Source organism: Nipponia nippon, unplaced genomic scaffold (assembly GCF_047370975.1).
Source record: "Nipponia nippon isolate SJK-2023a ecotype South Korea unplaced genomic scaffold, ASM4737097v1 scaffold_32, whole genome shotgun sequence".
NCBI lineage: Eukaryota > Metazoa > Chordata > Aves > Pelecaniformes > Threskiornithidae > Nipponia > Nipponia nippon.
In genome coordinates this window covers 1,445,005-1,465,147 of record NW_028262350.1, presented here as the reverse complement: position 1 = coordinate 1,465,147, position 20,143 = coordinate 1,445,005, and the positions used below count along the sequence as shown (strand labels likewise).

The 20,143-nt window shown below is 49.1% G+C and overlaps 1 protein-coding gene across 1 annotated transcript in view; it reads right to left on the bottom strand.

Moving 5' to 3' along the window:
• DNAJC7 (DnaJ heat shock protein family (Hsp40) member C7) overlaps positions 1-20,143 on the bottom strand; it is a 26,034-nt gene extending 5,891 nt beyond the window's left edge. The window contains exons 1-13 of the mRNA XM_087770213.1: positions 19,370-20,143; positions 9,382-9,470; positions 8,736-8,860; positions 8,528-8,641; positions 7,869-7,943; positions 6,210-6,328; positions 5,698-5,851; positions 4,756-4,920; positions 3,622-3,713; positions 2,369-2,442; positions 1,642-1,788; positions 1,261-1,413; positions 643-705 (exon numbers count right to left, since the gene is read on the bottom strand). Coding sequence (XP_087626339.1) covers positions 643-705; positions 1,261-1,413; positions 1,642-1,788; positions 2,369-2,442; positions 3,622-3,713; positions 4,756-4,920; positions 5,698-5,851; positions 6,210-6,328; positions 7,869-7,943; positions 8,528-8,641; positions 8,736-8,860; positions 9,382-9,470; positions 19,370-20,139 — 2,140 coding nt within the window. The 5' untranslated portion in view covers positions 20,140-20,143. The remainder of the gene's footprint in view (positions 1-642; positions 706-1,260; positions 1,414-1,641; positions 1,789-2,368; positions 2,443-3,621; positions 3,714-4,755; positions 4,921-5,697; positions 5,852-6,209; positions 6,329-7,868; positions 7,944-8,527; positions 8,642-8,735; positions 8,861-9,381; positions 9,471-19,369) is intronic.

Below are 20,143 nucleotides of genomic sequence, written 5' to 3'. Positions count from 1 at the left end.
GTGAACAGCAGACAAAGCGTGCAAGACTTCTCAAAATTCACTTAACAGAAGACCTTAGGGAACACACGCTTCCCTAGGGCGTATACTGGTACCAGCGAAGTGCGGAGAGCTCGCTCAGGGCTGTATAAAGCCATCCTGCTCCGAGGTGCGTGAAGAAAGCCTGACCACGTGCGAGGTTCGAAGGGACGCTGAGTAACAGCTTCTTCATCGCCTCCAGTCACCTCGAAATGTTTGCAAGCAGAGGCCCTCAGGATTCCCGGTGTTAGGAAGCCAGAGGAGAGCTGTGCGATACACACGCACAGGGCTTCTGACCAAGAATCGCCTTTTGCTGCTTTAGCACCAGCAGCTGTATCCAAGTTATGGCCAACTACTCCTAAGCAGCAAAGCACCACTTGGATGGCAAAGCCTTCACATGCTGCTTGAAAAGGGAACCCCTGGACTTTGTTGCTTTTGAACACGGAAGAACCAGAACCAGCCATCAGCTGGGACGCTGTGCAGACAGAACTTTCCAAGAGCTTAGATGCTTTTCTTTGGGAAAGTCAAATACTCTCCTCGAACAGCACATCCACTCTGGGAAACTCAGCTGTCAGGTGATTTGCATACTTACGTTTCCAAAGCTGACAGGAGAACACTTCCACCTACCTTCAAAACTGAAGCCACCGGGCCCACCAAAGAAGGCCTTGAAGATATTATTTGCATCAAAGTCTACAGGGAAGAAAAGGAAGTTGTGAGCTGAAGTGAAACAGCCCGTTACAGTTTTCACAGTTCAGAAATTGTCACTTAACTGAGGGCCCATAAAGCATTTTACAAATGGATAGAAAGCTACAAGCAGCTTGCTTTGTTGGAGCACTGCTATACAGCAGCAGAGCACGGGGCCACCGACAGCAGCAGCAAACAGGTAAAAGCAACACTTGTCAGAGAGACAACTTCAGTCCCGGGGCAACCTAAGAATCTTGGCTAAGCAGCATTTAGGGACCCACAATCTTTCTATTACTCGATTTTACACTTCCTGTAAAAGACTTCTGCCTAATGGCAGCTACCACCTACCAGATCAGTCAAGGACAACATCCACCACATAACCTCGACGGTTCGCAACTGGAAACATTCAGCGCAGATCTGCCATGCAAATGCTCTGAGACCAAACCGCCTCAATTCATAGGATTATTACAAATGGGAGGTTGCTTTAGAGGAGAAGGCAGACTCTAAATGGTCTGACCTTTTTAAAGGCTGCCATGGTAGAATGTCATAAGGAACACTTACCTCCCATGTTCAATCCATCCTCTTCTAGATCCTGCCCGCTGTCGTAGCGGGCCTTCTTCTTGGGATCTGACAGGATGGTAAAGGCTTCACCAACCTCCTTAAATTTCTTCTCCTCTTCCTTCTGTACTTCTGCACTTGCCCCACTGTGTCGGTCTAGGGATACAAAAAAGGCAGGAAAAGTTTTTAGTGTAAATGGAAAATGCTACACGTTCCCAGCTACTGTCACCGATTTAAGTTGTGGGGTCACAGCTGCCATTTGTCCAGAAATTCCCTCTCTCTCCTTTATTCCTGCCTCTGAGCGACAGCTGCGCAGGGCATGTGCATGGCGCAGGGGGATCAAAGCAGGAATGCGTGCTCTAATAACGGACTCTTTGTGGGTACCTGGATGATGCATTAGTGCTCTTTTCCTGTAAGCCTTCTTGATCTCATCTTCAGAGGCATTTTTGTCAACGCCAAGGATTTTATAGTAGTCTTTCCGTTTGCTCTTTTTCAGTTCCACTTGTGCGTTCTTTAGAAGTTGCTTGTGTTCTAGAAAGAAGTGCAATGCCAAAGGAAAGCAGCTTTAGTGTCAGGCAGGAGCCTCCTGCTTTAAAAGAGGCTGAAGATCAAGATGTTGAGATGACCTGGGTTGAAGGATTCGAGTGCCACAAGCCACCAACCCACTTGGATTTACAGTCAGGTAGCTAATTAAAGCCTCGCTGTCCACTTAAGGCTGCTTCCAAACATAGGTAAAATGTCTCAGCGCTATTAAACTAGTATTTGTTAGACACTGAACCACAAGGACTAAGGTTACTCTGTCCATTTCGTTTCAGGCTACTAAAAAAGCAAGATGATAGTTACGAACGAGAACCATAACCAGGTATTTTGAATCCAGTGCATTGCTTCAGCTACAAGCTAAATCCCCTTCTCAGCATTCAGTGCTGGAGAGAAACCAGATTGAGACAGGCATTTCAGAGTGCTTCTGAGGACTCTTCCAGAGTTGTCCTGCTGGGGTAAAGGGTTGTAAATCAGAGCATATTGTGGGGGAAAAAAGCAAACAAAAGCAACCACCAAAAAACTGCCAGTTAAGGGAAACTTATGCACAGAAAAAGCATGCCAGTATGCTCACCTTTTGTTTTTTCTGTCTGATAAACCTTTTCATAGTCTCTTACAGCATCTTCGTATTGTTCTGTGTCCATGTAACTGTGGAAAGAAACACCGGTGGCCAAGGTGCACTTCACAGGAAAAATCAAACGGGGGTTCAGGTACAAGCTTTTCTAGATGGACAGGAATTAAGGAAGAGATGTGCACTGGACTGCGGACAGAGCAATCATCAGCGGAACCCACAGAGGGTCACTGCTAACTGACTGGAAGCCCAGACACCTCCTGTTTGTGGGAAAGCCTGGCACAAGCACCTGTACTTTGGGCTCCAAGCGGAGACTGCAATCTCGTTTGGCAGCACAAGTTCTGCTTTAACAATCTGATAATTACTTTATCCAGCTGCAGGAACTAACACCAGCCAGCAAGATTTCAAGCAAGCTGGTGCAGAGTTGCACATTAGCAACGCTGGTTAGAAGTGACGATCTTGGCTGTGCCTGCCTACTGGCATTTCAGCCTTACTCACGTATTAACTACTTCCTGTAATTTAGCAATTACTGAGATGGAGCTTGAGAAGAACACCGAAGGTTGTAAATTAAAATGAATGTCCAACAGGAAGGCTGCAATAACGGTTTTGGTTCATATATAAGCCAGGCAGCTTTGCCACAAACTGGGGAATAATCAGTACGGAGGAAAAGTAGAAAATAAATCCGTAGTCAGAACAGAGCTTTGACTACTTCCCTGGTTGCTGCCAAGTTACAAAGGAGACATACAGACTTGAACGTCCTTTGTACAAGTCGCTCAGCCTCACTGCGCTACGCTGCAGTATTCTCTGTGGCTGAGATATGTACAGGCTCAGCTGATTTCTCCTTTACGGGAAGCAGGGCGTCCCACTTCAAAATCTAGTTTGCTGGAAGCGTGAACAGCTCTGCCAGGATAAGATCTCTTATCCGCAGCAGCCCTTCTGAAAAAGCTTGAGAGAGGGGTGCTCTGGGACAGAACATCTTACATTAGCCTATAAACATAATAAGTCAAGCTTTAGAACAAATCCTGCCTAAATACAACAATCAATAGGCAGTCTCAGATCCACGCAGGCAGGACAGACTACACAGAGCTGCCCGTTTCCTCGTCGGCATAAAGAAGAGGAACAAATTCAGGGCCCCTTAAGACAGAACCTTTTATTCCGTTCAGCTTCAGATTTGTTACTGCTGTCACTCAGTGCTGCAGGGAGGAGGTTCCTACCCACATACCTGCTCAGCACGTCCGTTATAAAGGTCTACTTACCATTGTGCTCTCCTCAAGTATGCTTTGATATACGTGTCATCCAGTTTTACCGCATTCGTGCAGTCATCTATTGCTTCTTCAAGTTTCCTAAGCTACAATGTCAGACAGAAGTTAAGTGAATCCCAATCCGCTAAGTAGCATTATGATTTTAGTCAGTCTTGGAAAAATCTCACTGGTTTGTGTGTCTGCGTCTAGGAAATTTTTTCCAGTCCCCCAAAACCAGAGCTTTTGTTCCCTAGGGAAAAATTAGAAGCTTGGCTAGTGAAATGGCACAACTATGTGGTGCTTCTCTAAGAAGAGCACTTGGAAACAAGGGTCTTCCTGAGGACGATCTGAAAACCAAGATATTCTGTGTCCAAACTAATTCCCAGACAGGAGAATAAACTTAAAAATATTTCAAATACTTTTTTTTTTTTTTAAAAAAAAAGCATTGTTTCCAGACACAAACAGCCATGTAAAATATCCATTACTGCTGCATCCAGCTCATCCCATTTCCCAGTTTTGAGAACAGCCTCTGTCTCTTGACCGAGTGGGGGTGTGGAAAAGCCCCGACGCTGGTAGAACAGGCACCAACACAGAGCCAGCGAGGAGGAAACACGCCTAGGGGAAATGCAGGGTGGAAACTATCACGAGTGACGGTGGAAGCACTATCACGACTGACTTGCTCTGGATAGCGCATGACTAAAATGCAACAGCAAACCTGGAAAAAGTGTCCAGGGTTTTTAAATTAGGTCACATTTTTTTTAGATCAAAAAACAAAGCAAGACAGATGATCTACAAGAATAGTAAGAAAAGAAAAGAAAAGAAATCTCCTCATTACCGGGAAGGAAACAAATAAGGATGCCTTTATGCTGATCAAGATAAGGCTAAACTACGTTCCTCCTCTCCCTCCCACTCTGTGCAGCCCAAGTATTTGAGTTTCGTTTCTTCAGGAGTCAACATCATCGGCTGTTTGGAACAGACCCAGTCATTGTGCAAGCACAAAAACCTGAAACATCGCCTACAGCACTAGAAAGATCCAGCTGCCCCAGCAGCCGGAGAAGCCTACGCTTTCCAGAATAACTGATTTGCAACTTATAAACTACATGGTGAGGAATACGATGAAAGACTTCCTGCCAGGTGACCATTCCTTACCTTTGAATTAACTGTCCCCCGGTTGCAGTAGAGTTTGGCATTTGTTTTTATGTTATTTGGATCTATTCCTAGTGCCTCTGTGTATAGTTCATATGCTAGTTTGTAGTTTCCTTCTTTGAATGCTTTATTCCCATCTTCTTTCTTTGCTTTAAGTGCTTTGGCATTCTGAAAGAAAATATACCCTGGATCAGGACATTAGGTAAGCGGTTCAGGGGTACCAAGCACCTTATTGTGCTGGGTGAGGGTCCTCAAACATAACTGTTATAATCTGGTTTCAGACACCACTGCAGGATACAAGCCACAGCCTCGCTACAGCAGCTGCACGAGCTGTAAGCATTTTGCCTTTCCCCCAGGAGAAGTGCTAAGGAACAGCCAGTGCCGGTTACAGGCCTTCTCCCCAGGAGCAAAGGTTGCCTAATGTTTAGGGTAAGAACGTGACAGTGAAGTAAATTTATGGATTAAAAAACCAGGAATGGAACCTCGCTTTCTGAGAGCTTACACAAGTAAACAGATTTTAAAAGTCAGTCAAAGAACTACAACAGAGTAGGAACGAAGGAAGAAGCAACATGAAAGGAACAGTGTTTAAATGCAAGTAACCCATAGGCACTAATATTGAATCTGAGAGTCAGAAGTTCTTTTAGAACCTAGTTTTATTGTTCCTGTATCTGATCAAGGAACAACGAAGAATGAAAGGGAGACAGTCTTCAAAGTATCACAGTCTTCCGAGAAAGAGCTTCTAGCAACTCACAGTTCTACCTAAGCAGCAGGTGGCTGTCTTTGGGAAGGGCCGGACACGCTGCTTGCTACTGGAGATCCGGGGAATGATAATGTTGAGGGAGGGAGGGAGAAGGGAGTGATCCAGCAGAACCAAGTTCGGTGTTTGGTTAAAAAAAAATAAATCCTGGTAATTTTGTAGTCCCATCCCCAGTATCCACAACTTACACGGCAGGCCAGACATGCTTTCTCGTGATCAGGAGCCATCCTGAGCGCTTGGACAAAGAATTGCACTGCCTTCTCAATACAGTCCGCATAATAAAGGCAGAGACCACGGACATAGAGAGCGTCTGCGTTTGTTGAGTCCATTCGTAAGATGTCACTGTAAGAGACACATTAAAAAAATGAAATGCTTCCCTATTCCAGTTTCCTTCTCATCTCCAAAAGCACTCTTCCCCCACTGAGATATTTAGCTATTTCAGCAAGTCTGTGGTACAGATGTGCAAAAAGTACGGGAACTTGCTCAAGCAAGACTGCTGCTTACTAACTGAGTCTAAATACGGTTTCCCAGTAAGATTAACTTTAAAGGGGATAAATTCATGCACTCTTCCTCATCACAATTTGCATTAAGGACTATTTCTTTTTTATATTCCCCTTATTCCTTTCGGGCTGTGGAAAACAAGCAGCAGCCAGGACACACCACCAGCGGCGACTCAAACTCTAGACCTTAAGATGCTCACCTTGCTACAGACTGCGCTTCTGGGTAGCGACCCAGTAATGCTAAACATTCAGCCTTGAGGATTTTGAATCGGTGACAAGCAGGAGCAAACTCCAAAGCGCGATCCATGCAAAATACGACCTGGTGTGAGAAAAAACACAAACGTGAGCAAAGCAAACAGCCAAAGGCCTAGTCTGAAAGGCTGCACCATTACCACGCTCGAGATTTCATATTTGTCTTTGAACAGGAAGATAAGCGTGCAGACACCTGCTTCCTCTGCTGCTGGAGACATAGTTCATTAGAAAATTTTCCTCATGTGCAGGTTTTTTGTCTTTTAAAGGGCTTTGTGTACAAAGGTCTGTGGCACCTGCCACGTTACTGCAACACAGCACTGCACAGAAGACTCAAGGGACACCTAGAGAAGGTCCATCCCTTTAACTCTTCTGAAATTGTAGGCCCTAAAGAAAAAGCCAAGGAGGACAATTCTGCCCCTGTCTCCTGCTTTATAAAGATGTGTGGGAAGGACAGAAATTCAATAGATTGAGACCGTTTGGACCGGACAAAACACAAAAAAGTACAGTGCAGGGACTGATCTTACACTGCTCTGACTGCAATGGGCAGGGTGATCTAATAGGTCCTTTCCAGCTCTGCCTCTCTGGTGGGGACATCTGCACGAGAACAGGGTCATTGTTCCACCAAGGTTCCTCTGCCTCCCCGGCCCGTGACATCACGAGTGCCCGCTGTGGGAAGCACTGTGCTCCAGACTGAGAAGCCAACGGCTTCTGGGTGAGGAAGGAGCCAGAGCAGCTCTCCAGAAACAAAGATCACATTTCATGCAAGCCTCCGCAGCGAAGTGAGACAGGAGAAGTGACGGGACAGATGCAAAAGCCCAGAACATGCAACACAGGCAGGGCAATTCCTACACAGGAAATCCAGATTGACCGTACATCCCATTTGCTCTTCATGACCAGGTGATGCAAAGCTGGGATTCACCCTTCCAAAATCTTGAGCTTAGCCTAAGAGTGTTGACAATCTCCTTTCTGGGCCAAACTTGGGCCTTACATGCACCCACTGAACAGAAACAGTTGCATGAGAAGTGACCGGTGCCTTTCAGATTTCATGCTGTCGTTTCGTTATATCAGGTCAGCACCAGCTGCATCCTGTCACAGCCCTTGGGAAGAAAGGTTTGGAAACAGTAACGGGGAATGCCCCACGCAGATCTGCATTCCTCCTTCAATCACCCTCGCTATAACACTGGCAGATAGGCTGCCTTTTTTTTTTTTTTTTTTTAAATTAAAGAGTTGAGAAAGAAGAATCCTGGATTTGCATTTTAGGAGCAAAGCGTGATCGAATGCTGCTGCTGACAAAATCTGTATCAAACAGCTCATTCATGGTTCCACTCACCCTGCAAAGCAAACAGTAATAGAGGACATTCAGCCTGAGCCAGTCGCCCTCTTCACTTTTCATTCCTTCAGCGCTAAGAGAGCATGAGCTCTGCCGTTTTCACAACGGTTACAGTTCACAACACGGCCTGGCTTCAATAGCAAAAGTATGTTGTACAGCACCTGCCATCAGGACACAGCTAATGTTCGGCAGGGAAATTGGACACGCACGGGGCTGAACTGGCCAGGTAAAACATGTCTGTTCATAATGCTACGGGAAACAATCAAGGTCATCTTACCTTCCTGAAATCCCGTTTCTCAAAATCTACTTCAGCTATTTTTTCATACTCAAGCACGGTACTGGCGTTCTTCAGCTGAAAGACAGGAGAACACAGCAAGTGTTGCAGGACAGTCGCTGCTCTGAAACGCCATCAAGCAGCATCTAAGCAGCCAGTCCCTAAAGTGTCAGAGCAAAAACTACTGCAGGCTGTGGAACAATAATGCAGATTACAGGAATACTTTTGCCAGCATTAAAACCAGTTCGAAATCAAGTGACCTAACTGGTAGCCCAGGAAAACGTCCCCCTGTGAACGAGATACAGAAGTGGCAGCAGCCTTCTACATGCTGCACCACCCATTTCCGTGCTCCCTTACCACCGCTCACCATTCCTCCTCTGGAGTGCTGGGTGAAACACCAGCTTAGCCTCCGTGCCTTTCTGCTAAGGAGGGACAATCACACACAACAGTAACTATGCGACTTGGCGGTCTACTGAAAACCAGATATAGAGACTTTGACAGCATCTCCTTTTTTCCCCATTACCTCACAGCATGCAAACAGTTATTACTAATAATGACTGTGATTCCACCTTGCAAATTCAAGGTGAAAGGCTTACCGGTTCAATCCGTTCCTTTTGATAGCCTCATCTACTGGGAATATTTAAGTTTTAAGAACCTCTTACCTCTTGCTGTGCCTGGGTATTCTTATGATCCAGTTCTAAAACTCGTTGAAAGCAGCGGCTGGCAGCCATGGCATTCCCTAGGGAAAGATGGCACTTCCCTTCCCGTAGATGGCCCTGAGAAGACAGTTATAAGGGAGTTGCAAGAGCTGCCGCAGGTGGAGACAAGGGTATTGAGACGTCAATAACAAGTACGAAGTTTTCCACGTACCCTTACAAAGCTATCATCCAATCTGACAGACTGCTGAGCATCTCCCAGTGCTTCTCGGAACTTCCCCAACATCATGAGTGTGGCAGCTCTGTTACCATAATAACTGGCATTATTAGGACAGGTATCTGGAGAAGATGCAAGAGCACTCACTGTTAGTGTAACGCCAGCAGTGACTCAACTTGTGGAACACATTAAAAAGCCACAGTTGGGTTCAAAAATCACATTCCCTCCCAATTTATAACGCCACCTGAGTGGCTTAAGATGACGCACGATGGTCAAGCAGCCGTTTTGATAGCAAGTCATAAAGCTATTGCTCCCCACACTATCCACAGGAATAAACTCATATAGAACAAAAGTCTGTGGTGTTCAGGCTGGCACACTGCTGACCCTGCATTAGAGGGAAAGCTGGACTGGCTTCATGTTAAGAATATCTTGGCTGAAGGAGAAACAAAGAACTGCGGCAATCACCCACATTGGCACGGACTTGTGTTATCAATCTGGTGAAATTCCGCAAGGTAATTAAAGCAGGCAAGAAGTTTTCATCCAGCGTGTGCTGCTAGAAACCCTTCTGCTGTATTTTACATCAATAACCAGCTTTGATTTTTAGACACAGTATTCAGCAAATATTATCATCAACTGTTCTCACCTATGGCTTTTGTGTAATAGTTGTACGCTTCGTTGTAGTCTTTCTTGGCATAGTACGCGTTTCCTTGTTCCTTGAATGATTCTGCTTCTCTGAAAGGAAGCAAAACACCACATTTTAAGAGGAACTGAGCATCAGAGCAGATTCTGACCACGACCGAGCATTTGATCCCCAAGCGATCGCAGTATAACTCTTCAGTGCTCCAAAATGCTTGCAGCTGGTTGCTGTGAGATTTCCTCTGCCTACATGGTCCATGAGAAAACAGCACACCTCACGTCCTGCTGGCTCTCAGGTACTTCGACACTTTACCAGGGCCGTGAACAGGGATACTCAGGGACAGCACCCAGCCGAACATTACGGGAATGCAATAGCAGACTAACGCCGCCTTTGAGAGCCCTCCCTTCAGTCTCAGATGCGCTGGCTTCTCGAGCCCAGCAAAGCTCAGCCGCTCATGGCTACTCAAGCCAGCCTGCGCCGGTGCGGGGCTGCACAACCTCCGCACTCACTGAGGGCAAGAAACAGAGTGCTGCCTATCTTTCCGAAGTAGTCCCACATACTTAAGAAACAGGGCCAAGAACAATTTCTACATTCAAAAGGCAGCTAAATTGAGGAGAAATAAGGGTGCAAGCCTCAAGTAGAAGCTTGGCACTGCCTTGGCAACAGGTCCAGAAATAGTCCTCACACTCAAGAGCAAGCATTTGCAGAGACAGTTTAGGACATTTAAAAACACACAACATATGGTTTAAAGCAGCATCCCTTAAACTCTTGGAAGCAAAGTTTCCCCTGAAGGAAATTAAACCCTCCTCTCTCTTCTCCCATCTACCTTCACCATTTTAGATAAGCAGTCCAAGAAGGAAATTGTACCGTGGTGTCGGAGTTGAATTCAACTTCACTGAATTAAATTCAGTGATTTAATTCACTTGCTTCCCCTCCTAGACTGTTTAACATGTGAAAACTATGAGGCCAGCTCTAAAGAAGCATCGCCCCGCTCTAAGATACAGCAGTCAAGACTTGCATTGTGCTCTCGGGACTTCACCGCTGCAGCCAGAGCGACAGACACTGCTTGTCCACTCTCCAAAGCACTTGCACAACCAGAACTCTGGCCTCAGACAAAGGCAAATTCTAACCATCAGAACAAAGACCAGCTCAGACTTCATCCTTCATGTCCCACCGAGGACACGGCCGGCACATCTACGAGCCCCAGCGACTCTCTCCTCCAACAACTAGCAATCCTCCGCTCGAGCAGCCCAGCCGCAGGGACCACCCGCCCAGGGGAAACAACCGTATCGCAAGCAGTGCAGCTGAAGCAGATTATTACAGGTTATCTTATTCCTCTTGGGTGACCACCACCTGATCTGAACGTAGCCTTTGCTGAAGCAATGGAGCAGAAGCCGAGGAAGCTAGAAGAGCTGGGTGACCCCCAGGCTGCCAGAGGAGTTGCACTTGCGGGCTCCAACACAGAGCAGTTCCGGGCTGCGCTGGAATGCTGGGCTTCAGCATTTTCTTGAAAGAAGGTTCCAGAAGTGAAGGCGTCTCTTTGCACCACTTGCTGCAGGAAAGCTATTTACAGGGAAACCCAAAGTAAATAAAAGCAAGCCAAATCAGAGAACACAGGACTGGGGAGTGAAGAGTCACAGGACTTTTCACATACAAAAACCTCCATCCAACTCCAGAGGAAGCATGAGCTGTGTTCAACTGCTCTCAGGGCTGAGGGGCTTTATTTCTGTATCTGTCAACACTACTGTAACGGTCAAAGGCCTGAGTCAGAGCCAGTCTTCAGTTACCAGGTACTATAAACACAGAGATAATACTTTCCTTTAAAAATTTAGGCTCATCTATCGCAGAAAGTATAATGCAAGTGTTCCGTTTCTATATTTCTGTACACCTTTACAAAATTCTCAAAAATTAGATGCAGCTTTGGGTGTGTTTCAGGACTGGGCTCTGCCCAAAGGAAGCAAAGACTTTTGTCTTTCACAAATCACATTCTTAATAAACCTAACAGGACAGAAGCTGACTGTCTTCACTGAAGGCCGGAGCTACGACACATTCAAAGAGTGGAAAAGGGGCTGTTACTGCAGAAGACGTACATTAGAACGTACCATAGCGAGAAGCCTCTTTCAGTATATAAAATAAAAATCGAAAGGAAGACTGCTGACTAGTCCTGCATTTTAGCAAGCTGCCAAATCCCAGACCTGAGGGTGCAGAGCAGATTCGGTAAGAGTTGACCACCGCTTCGCATTTTTATTTTGGAAGTACCTAGAGATCAGATCCGTATGCGAGAAATGCATTTATCTACTGGAAGCTGCCAACCCAGGGCAGACGGAGCTCAAGCCGCAGCGTCCTCGCCGAGGGGGAGCGCTGGCAGAGCCCCCGGCGCTCCAGGGCACGTCTCGGCAAAGGCAGCGCAGGGGCCGAAACGAGGAGGAGGGACCCCACCAGTGAACGAGAGCAATGTTCAGCAAGCCTACTAGAGAAAGAACAGAGCGAATTGTGTTGAAACAAGTTCACATGTTTTTAACCTCAGCCAGGCTTGCCATTGGCCATTCCCACACAACCGCCTCATGCAAAGGGTTGTTTTCACTGAACCATCACAGTTTTGCCAGCTGGCAAAACAATAGACACAGGGAGCTGCCGCGCCGAGGGCCCGCGGGCCGCAGCTGAAGCGTGCGCTCTTCACTTTCATTTTGAACTTTTGCTATCAGCTACGCTCCGGCAACGGACCAGACGCACCCCTGCCGTAACTCTGCTGAAGTCAAGCAATGGAAAGAACACACAACCACGTTGCTGTATTTATTTGAAATAAAATGAATAAGTAACAGGGTGGCAAAGAAACAGTTTAGCGCATGCACCCCACTGCCTCGGAAGGGTCTTGTCACGGCTCCTGGGCTGAGTTCGTCCCCGCTGCACCCGCTCCCATTCCAGCAAACGATGAACTCGCCCGCCTGAGATGGGGAACTGCCGTACCTCCTCCGTCCCAGCCTCCCCACCACCTCGCCCAAGGAAGGTGCTCGTTCGCTGCCTTGCTCTTCCTCAGGAGCCAGCACGCTGCCAGATCCCGAGCAGCCGTACAGCTCCCCTCCGCGCTCCTCCTTCCCTAGGGCCACAAGATCTAGAAATGATTAGGTGCCTGTTGGATGGATCTGTACCACAAGCGGCAGGACTCATACCTTGCATGATTAAAAATGTGTCCAAACACAACCACCTTTTTTGAATATTACAGATCAAACATTCAAAATACAGCCAAAAAAATAATCAGCAATTCCGCACTTCTAGAACCTTGGCAGTAAGTAGTTTAACCAAAACTTTATTCTCGCTTCTGCAATCATAAATGGAAAAGAACATCACAGATCCTACTAAAGTACCTTCTCTCAGGAGCTCCTGTTGTATAGTCAAAATAAAAGGGTGAACGGTATTAATGGCAGAACTCATCTCCCTGAGCCACCGCTGTAACTCCCTTAGCATACCAGTCCCTGATTCACAAGTCTTTTAGCAATTTTACCTGTCGTGTTAGGAGGAAGCGTTGCCTAACAGATACAGCTAAAGGGCTGGGTGCCAGAACACCCAGGCTGCCAACAAACTGCTGGGAAGAGCTGGGACAAGGGGAGAAAGAAAGCAAATGCATGGCAAAACCAACTTTCACAAAGCATTGGTATTCTGAGATGCTAGAGAAAACAGGCGAATGCAAGAATTACTGTTTTTCTACCTTTTTATTGGTCTATTTTCCTTTTAAGCATGCGCTTTAACACAGATTGATATATCAAGTCACAGCGCCTCAGATAACACTAGCAGAAAGGAAGTACACAGGTATTTCTACTGCTCACATGGCTTAAAGCTTAACGATGAAACAAGGTTGTGAAAGAAAAACAAATTGCCTCCAAAGCACGAAGGCAAAGAGAGTTGCTGGAAAGGCGAGGCTTGCGGTCTGAGGTCCCAGACACAGAACAGAAGCATCTCTCCCCAGTTGTGCTCCACTGACATAGAAAGCACACAGAGAAAATAGTTCTTGTTTACCACGGTCTCTGGCTATAACAAGAAAAAATGCAGATCTCCTGATATCACTGGTAATTGTTTCAATCCAAACAGATGCTGCAGCCTGAATGAGATCATTCTGCATCTCGCACTGATGTAGGCTGCATTCCCCACTTGCTACTTTTGAAACTGAAGAAGAATCGTGCTTTGCTAAAAATACGATGCAGGCTGAATGGATTGCTTTGTGAGGGGAGGTTAGTGTCTTCTCAGGGCCTCTCCACGCTGGACGCAGAAGACGGGGAAGAGTCGCACCAAGGACCTCGGGAAGAAGCTTGCCTTTCATTGCTTGCGTGCACCACGGGCTGACAAGGAGGGGACTGTTTGAGTAACTCTCTCCCTGCGAGCTAGTCCATTTCATTTCTCTTTTATAACATTTGTCAGGACCCCTAATTCTTGCAGTGCTCCGGCCCCTGTCACCCTGGAGGACCTGCCACCACGTGTTCTGACGCTCCCCTCGCACACCCGGAGGCTCCGGGGATGCAGCATGCGGCGCTCGCTCCTGCCTGGTGGGAGAAGGAACCATCACAAGGCTCCCTCTATTCCCCGTGCCCTGCTGAAAGCTCAGCCCCTGCTCGTTCCCAGAACAGAAGAGCTATGAGAAGCAGCCATCCCGCGCACCAGTGACACAATCCCACGTTTGCCTAACAGCTTCTGCCTCCTCAGAGCCTCCACACGCTGCCCCCGCTCGAGCACCGATCGTGGTTTCCACCCCTCCTACTCCAGCTCCTAACGTGGCATATGCAGACCTACCTTGCAGCACACCTCATTCTCTAAGTCGTCAAAAACTTCTGGGCTCGGTAGGAAGAGCAGCTCCTAGATCTGGGGGTGCTGGCACAGACCCTGCGCACACAGGTACATGCACGCAAAGCAATACTACCCAGCTACAGAAATTCAGCGTGTAAGCAGGTGGCAGACTTGCTCTCTCGACCCTCACTCCTACTTCATTTCCTGCCTCCATTACGAAACAGTGACAAAAAAAAATAATCTAGGATTTAAAGGCAGCTCCAAAATCCTGCCCTGGCCAAGGAGCCTTTTTTGGGATGCTCTGGCAAGAGGGACACACCTGCCTTTGCCAAGCGATTCATGCAGAGGCTTTTTCTTTAATGGGATACAATGCCTTTACCCGGCATTTTTTTTGGTTGAAATCCAGTCCAGATTCTCAGCTGTCAGATGTTACTCAGCTGCTTGGGTAAAATAAGTTTGGTGATCTCAATACAGTTTACAGCGGGCAGATGTCTAGAGCTTAAAATTAGCTGTCATATTTGCCACTGGACATACTATACTCTCCCCTCCCTTCTTTCAGGACTCAGAAGAGAAGCCAAACACCACAGACACCACACAGATATTCAGGTTACACTTCCCTGTACGCTTTAGAGACCCTGCCTCCAGGTTAGGTTTTACACTCGGCGTGAGGATTTAGAGCGAAGGGAATATGTACCTCTCTCTCTCTCGATATACGATCTCCCATCAGTAGTGTTTCTGTTTTCTGTCTCTGGTGCAGAAACCCCCACAAAATCATATATAACATATACTGTGATCCCCCTCTGCAGCTGGGCAGCGTGATGCTGACCCTATTGCAGCAGAGGCCAAACTGAACACAGAGCAGACCAGCACACCACGCAACACATTTCTCTGCACATCAGCACCCCCCACTGAACAAGGATGGGTTTACTACTAGCCGAGAGAGAGAAATGAAAGCGCCATTTACTCACAGCATGCCCCAAACCAGGGAAATACTGAGTCTGTGCACGCAAGTGTCTGCATGGATAGTCTTAAGACTCTGCAACTGAAACATAAGAGCAAAGGTCTGCCCCAAGTCTCCCACAGGAGCAGACAACAGCAACGTAACTGACATTTAATACAGAAGGTGCACAAAACCCCCACGCTATCCCCTGCACGCACCCCAGAACATTCCCAATACCCGAGGACAAACTCAAACGTGGAAGACCAAGCGCCACAAGAACCAAAATACACCACAAGAAATCAAAGAAATGAACCAAACCTCTCCCTGCAGCTGTAAGTGAAAACAGCCAGACAAGCCCCGAACTTGAATTGCGCGGTGAAGGAACACACCTCACTTGCAGAGCTCGGCATTAACCTAATCCATAGTAATGGCGCGATCATTTCTGGCACGGTCACATCATAGCTGTCACGAGAACCCACGGAAAGGTCTAGAACCAGCTAGAGACTGCTTTTTCCACAGAGGCCTAAATGAAGGAAGCCAGCCAGCTGTAAGAACTACGTGGTTAAACGACTGCATCTACAACATGATTCACCCTAGGAAAGCGTGTCTCATGTTAAAGAAGGCAGCTGGAACTGTAGGTACTGACCATCTTTCATACTGTATAAAGCAACTACCTAATTCAGAGTACTCAAATACTCTGCAAACGTATGGGAGAGCAAACAACTACGCAAGCAGCTTCTGCTGCTCCGTGCATTATCATAAGATCATAAAGTAATTACATATTAGTAAAATAGGCTGGATTTACAGCCTGCAAAACTCAAGTGCCCATTTGAAAGCGGAACAGGAAGAGTGGAACCTTCTTCAGGCTATGCCCTGACAAAGCTCACCCGCGGTGCCAACTCACCCCGCTCCTGCCAGCACTCCCCGTGACAGCAGTCAAGTAACGACATTTATTCCCGAGGAGCCTGACCAAGACGCAACTCCTTTCATGCAAAATAGCAGTGGAAAGATTCCTGCTACTCACCAACACCTGACAACCTCCAGGCAACATCTGTCAAACTAATTAGCGACCCAAAGTCAGGCAAGGTCTGAAACCTTCATGACTTCTGCACAATTTACTTTGTGTGGCAAATTTCACGTTCATTGCTTTACTAAGGTTAACTACGATTTCCTACTGAGGCACCAACGCATGTGAAGTCTGCAGCAAAAGCGCTGTAAAAGCAACAGTCTGTGCAGATCATTTCATAATGATATTTTCCAAAAGATTTGAGATACTTCTTTTCAAGAGGCTGCCACATCCTCCGGTGCTGAAGAATGACGAGAAAGATCCAGCCTCAAGCACGCACATCAGACAGAATCTAGAGCTGCCAGGAAGATGACAAGGAAATTCTCCCTGGCAAAACTCCAGCGACCCCAGGCTCGCAGACCAGCTGGGCCCAGGGAAAAACTGTTCCCTTCCGTTAGAAACCTTTAAAATTAACTAAAAACTTAAAAAAGCTACTTTTTGGGGGTGGACCAGTCTCTGGCCGCACCACAACTCAACCCCTGCTCATCAGCTGCTCCCCAGCAGAGGAGCTGGCACTAAGAGCACCACTACTCAGCAGATAAAATTAATGCAATTACATCAACCCTTTTCCATAAGGACCCCCACAATTTATGCAGCAGCAGACAATAATTATCCTGTGACCACACTCTTCCTGTGCCTTAACCAACCTGTGAGTGAGCCATTTGGCATGTTTCCAGCTGCTTTGGTGCGCTAGTTACAATCATTCTGAAATACAGATCTCCACTTTTGCTAATTCCCTGATTTTTATTAAGCCACAGAGAACAGAATCACGCATTCAGACAAAGGTGAGTCCTTAAGCAAAGTATCTCTATCTTGTCTTACTGTAATTCCTAAACAGAAGCACAGAACATGGAAACCCTTGATGCTGACTTAGCTGATTCAGAAAAGGTCTTCACTTATTTTTGCTGGTTTTTTATAGAAGCTAGCTCAGACACATCATAAAGGCTGTACTAAATCAGATCCAAGTGTGCGTCTGTGTGTGCCCATTAATGCCGAGTGCCTACATAGCCCTTACGCGGTTCAAGATGTTTTACAAACATTAGACACCGAATTAAACCTCCAAATACTCTCCCTAATACAGTGACTATCGCCCTAATTTACAGGGGTCAATTGAGCCACAGAAGTTAAGCAACTTACGCAAGCCAGGAAGGGCCAAAGCAGAGAAGAGGTTAACGCGCAGGACCCCAAGAAAATCTGCCCCACCTGGCAGAAAGGCAGGAGTGGGTAAGGCCTGCACTCTCTGAGCAGCCAAAAAGAATAACTGGAAGTGGAATAATCATCTCCTACCCACACATTTCTCTTTTAGCAAGATAAGGAAATAATATCCCAACAACAACAAAAAAAGGAAATATTTTAAAATCACCTACAAAAGAACTTCATGGTAATAACTCTGAACTACAGCACCGGCCTTATGACACCAAGAAAAACCCAGACGCGTGAGACTGCCTCTGTTCTTCACAGCTGAGCCTTCCCCTCAGAGCAGGGCGAGGACCAAACACTGCCCACAAATTCTTCTATTTCTCCACCTGCTCAGCCTTCCCCAAGATCATCCTATTCACGACTGGCTTCCTGCGCCCATCGCTTCTGCAATGAAACTTGGGAAGGAGGAAGGAAGGGTAACGTTAGAGGTCACTATAAGAAGATGACTGCGCCTTCAGCATGGTATTTACATTTGGATATTTTTAACATTTCAACCACCACATTTAATTAGCCCGGGGGAAGGAATGACTTACCCATAAACAGGGCTTTCCCAACTTTACAGGCCATGCAATTTGTCGGTGTTCTATACACAACATCTAATTTAACTCCTTAGGATGACATCACCAGGAAGCCAGCTCCTTCCCAGCACGGCTCCTTAAGCCTTCAATTTCTGACAGTAAATAAGCAGCACAAAACACCTCAGGCCATCAATATTATTTCAAAAATACTATTCCTCAGAGGCCACTTTCAGTTTTGTTTCCTCCTTTTAATTCCATCCACTTAATAATTTTCTAGAGCAATTGCCTCACCTTCTACAGAAATAGTTCTCTCCTCCCCAGTTCCCCAGGAGATAACCAACTGCCAGCGTTAGATGCTGCAGAACCAGCGGAGTTTCCCAGACATTGGACCTTCCCACCTCACTGCCTGCAGAGGCTGCAACGCTCGGCTGCTGCTGGGAACCAGCTCGCTGGCTCTTGAGAAGAAAATGTCCAAGAAAGGTTGGGATTCCCACCACCCCCAGCCTTAGACGACACCATCTGCTCCGCGGGGCAAGGTGCACCAGACCACTTTAGAAATAAACTAGTTACTGAAATTTGAAGAAGCTCTAATTACACTAACATTTTCACAGCAGGACTCTGCCCAAACATACGCCCCCAGCTGACGTTTTTCCCATTATCCACAGCAAGGCAGGACAGAGTAAAAATTGCTGCGGGTAGGCTTCAAATGGTACTAGGGACAAGGGAATTGGGTATGATGAAGAAGCGAAGAACACTCAAATCTATGAGTTCGAAGCTTCCCGTCCACACCACAGCTTAATCCTTTCCTCCTCGTCCTCAGTGACGGGAGAAAGCCCTCTTCCGAAAACAGCCCGTGTGGCCTCCAGGCAGAAAGGATGTTATTTCTATTTCTAGGACACTCACACTCCAGTCGACTGAAGACAGCCTGACTCCACTACAGGGTGTATGTTCTAATCCTGGGGCACACGGAGGCCATGAGATCTCACATGGGACACGCAGCCAAGGCGGCCCAAAATAAAGCGCAGCCCGGCACCGCATGTGGCACGGCAGGGCCCGGGGCGGGACTGCGGGCCCTCGCTGCGGAGCCCCGGGCGGGAGCAGCCGGCGCCTCCCTGCGGGACCAGGCTGGCCCTAGAGAAAGGCCTTTGCCCCCGGGGCCCGCCCCGGCAGGGACCTGCCGAGACCCCCGGCAGCGCGCCCTGCCCTGCCCGCCGCCCCTCAGGCCTGCCCCCGCACAGCTCCCGCAGCCCGCCGCGCCGGCCCTGCCCGCCCCCGCCGCTGACCCGCCCGGGAAAGCCCGGCCGAGCCCCTGCGGCTCCCCCGCGCCGAGGTGCCGGGACCTGCCGCTCCGGCCCCCTCCCGCCCGGGGCCGCCCCCGGCTCCCGTAGGCTCACCCGCCCGCCGGGCCCCGGCCCCGCCCCGCCCGCCGGCGGGGACACCGGCCGCCCCTCTCCCGCCCGGCGGGGCGAGGCCGGACCGCGGCAACCGCCCTACCTCCGCGTCTCCTCCTCGCTCTCGGGCTCGCCGGGTCCCTCGGGCGCCGCCATGATCACATCGCACTCCGCCGCCGCCGCCATCTTACCGCCGGGCCGGGCTGGGGACTGGAGCGGGGACAGCGCCGGAAGGGGCGGGGCTTCCGCTGACACCGACGGAGGCGTGCGGGCCGGCCAGAGCGGCGCTCGGCCGGGGCGGGGCCGCCCCGCGGTCCGCCCGCCATGGGGCCGCTGGCGGGGGCACCGGGCACCGGGTACCGGGTACCGGGTACCGGGGCGGGGCCCCTCACCCGCCGTCACCGCGGCCCGGGGGTCCCGGCCGGCCCCGGTCCGCCCGCCCGCAGAGGGCGCTGTGGCCCCGCCGGGCCTCGCCTCGCCTCGCCTCGCCCCTTCCGCCGCCGCCGCCGCGGTGCAGGTGAGGCCCCCCCGGCCCGGCCGCAGCGCTGCCCCGGGCGGTTCCGCAGGCCGCCCTCCGGTCCGCCCCGCCTCTGAGGCCTGGGCCGGCCGTGGGCACAGCCGCGTCCCCCGCCCGCGTCCCGGGCCTCCGGCGGCCCCGCGGGCCTTGGCCCCGGCCCCGGCCCCGGCCGCGGTTCGGGCACCGGCGGCGCCCGCGGCCCGCGGCCCTCCCCTCTGACGGCCGTGCTTCGCAGGCGGGTTCCCGCCGCGGCCCCTCGGTGAGGCAGCATGGGGAAGAGCTGCAAGGTGGTGGTGTGCGGCCAGGCCTCCGTCGGGAAAACGGCGATCCTGGAGCAGCTTCTGTACGGGAACCATGTGG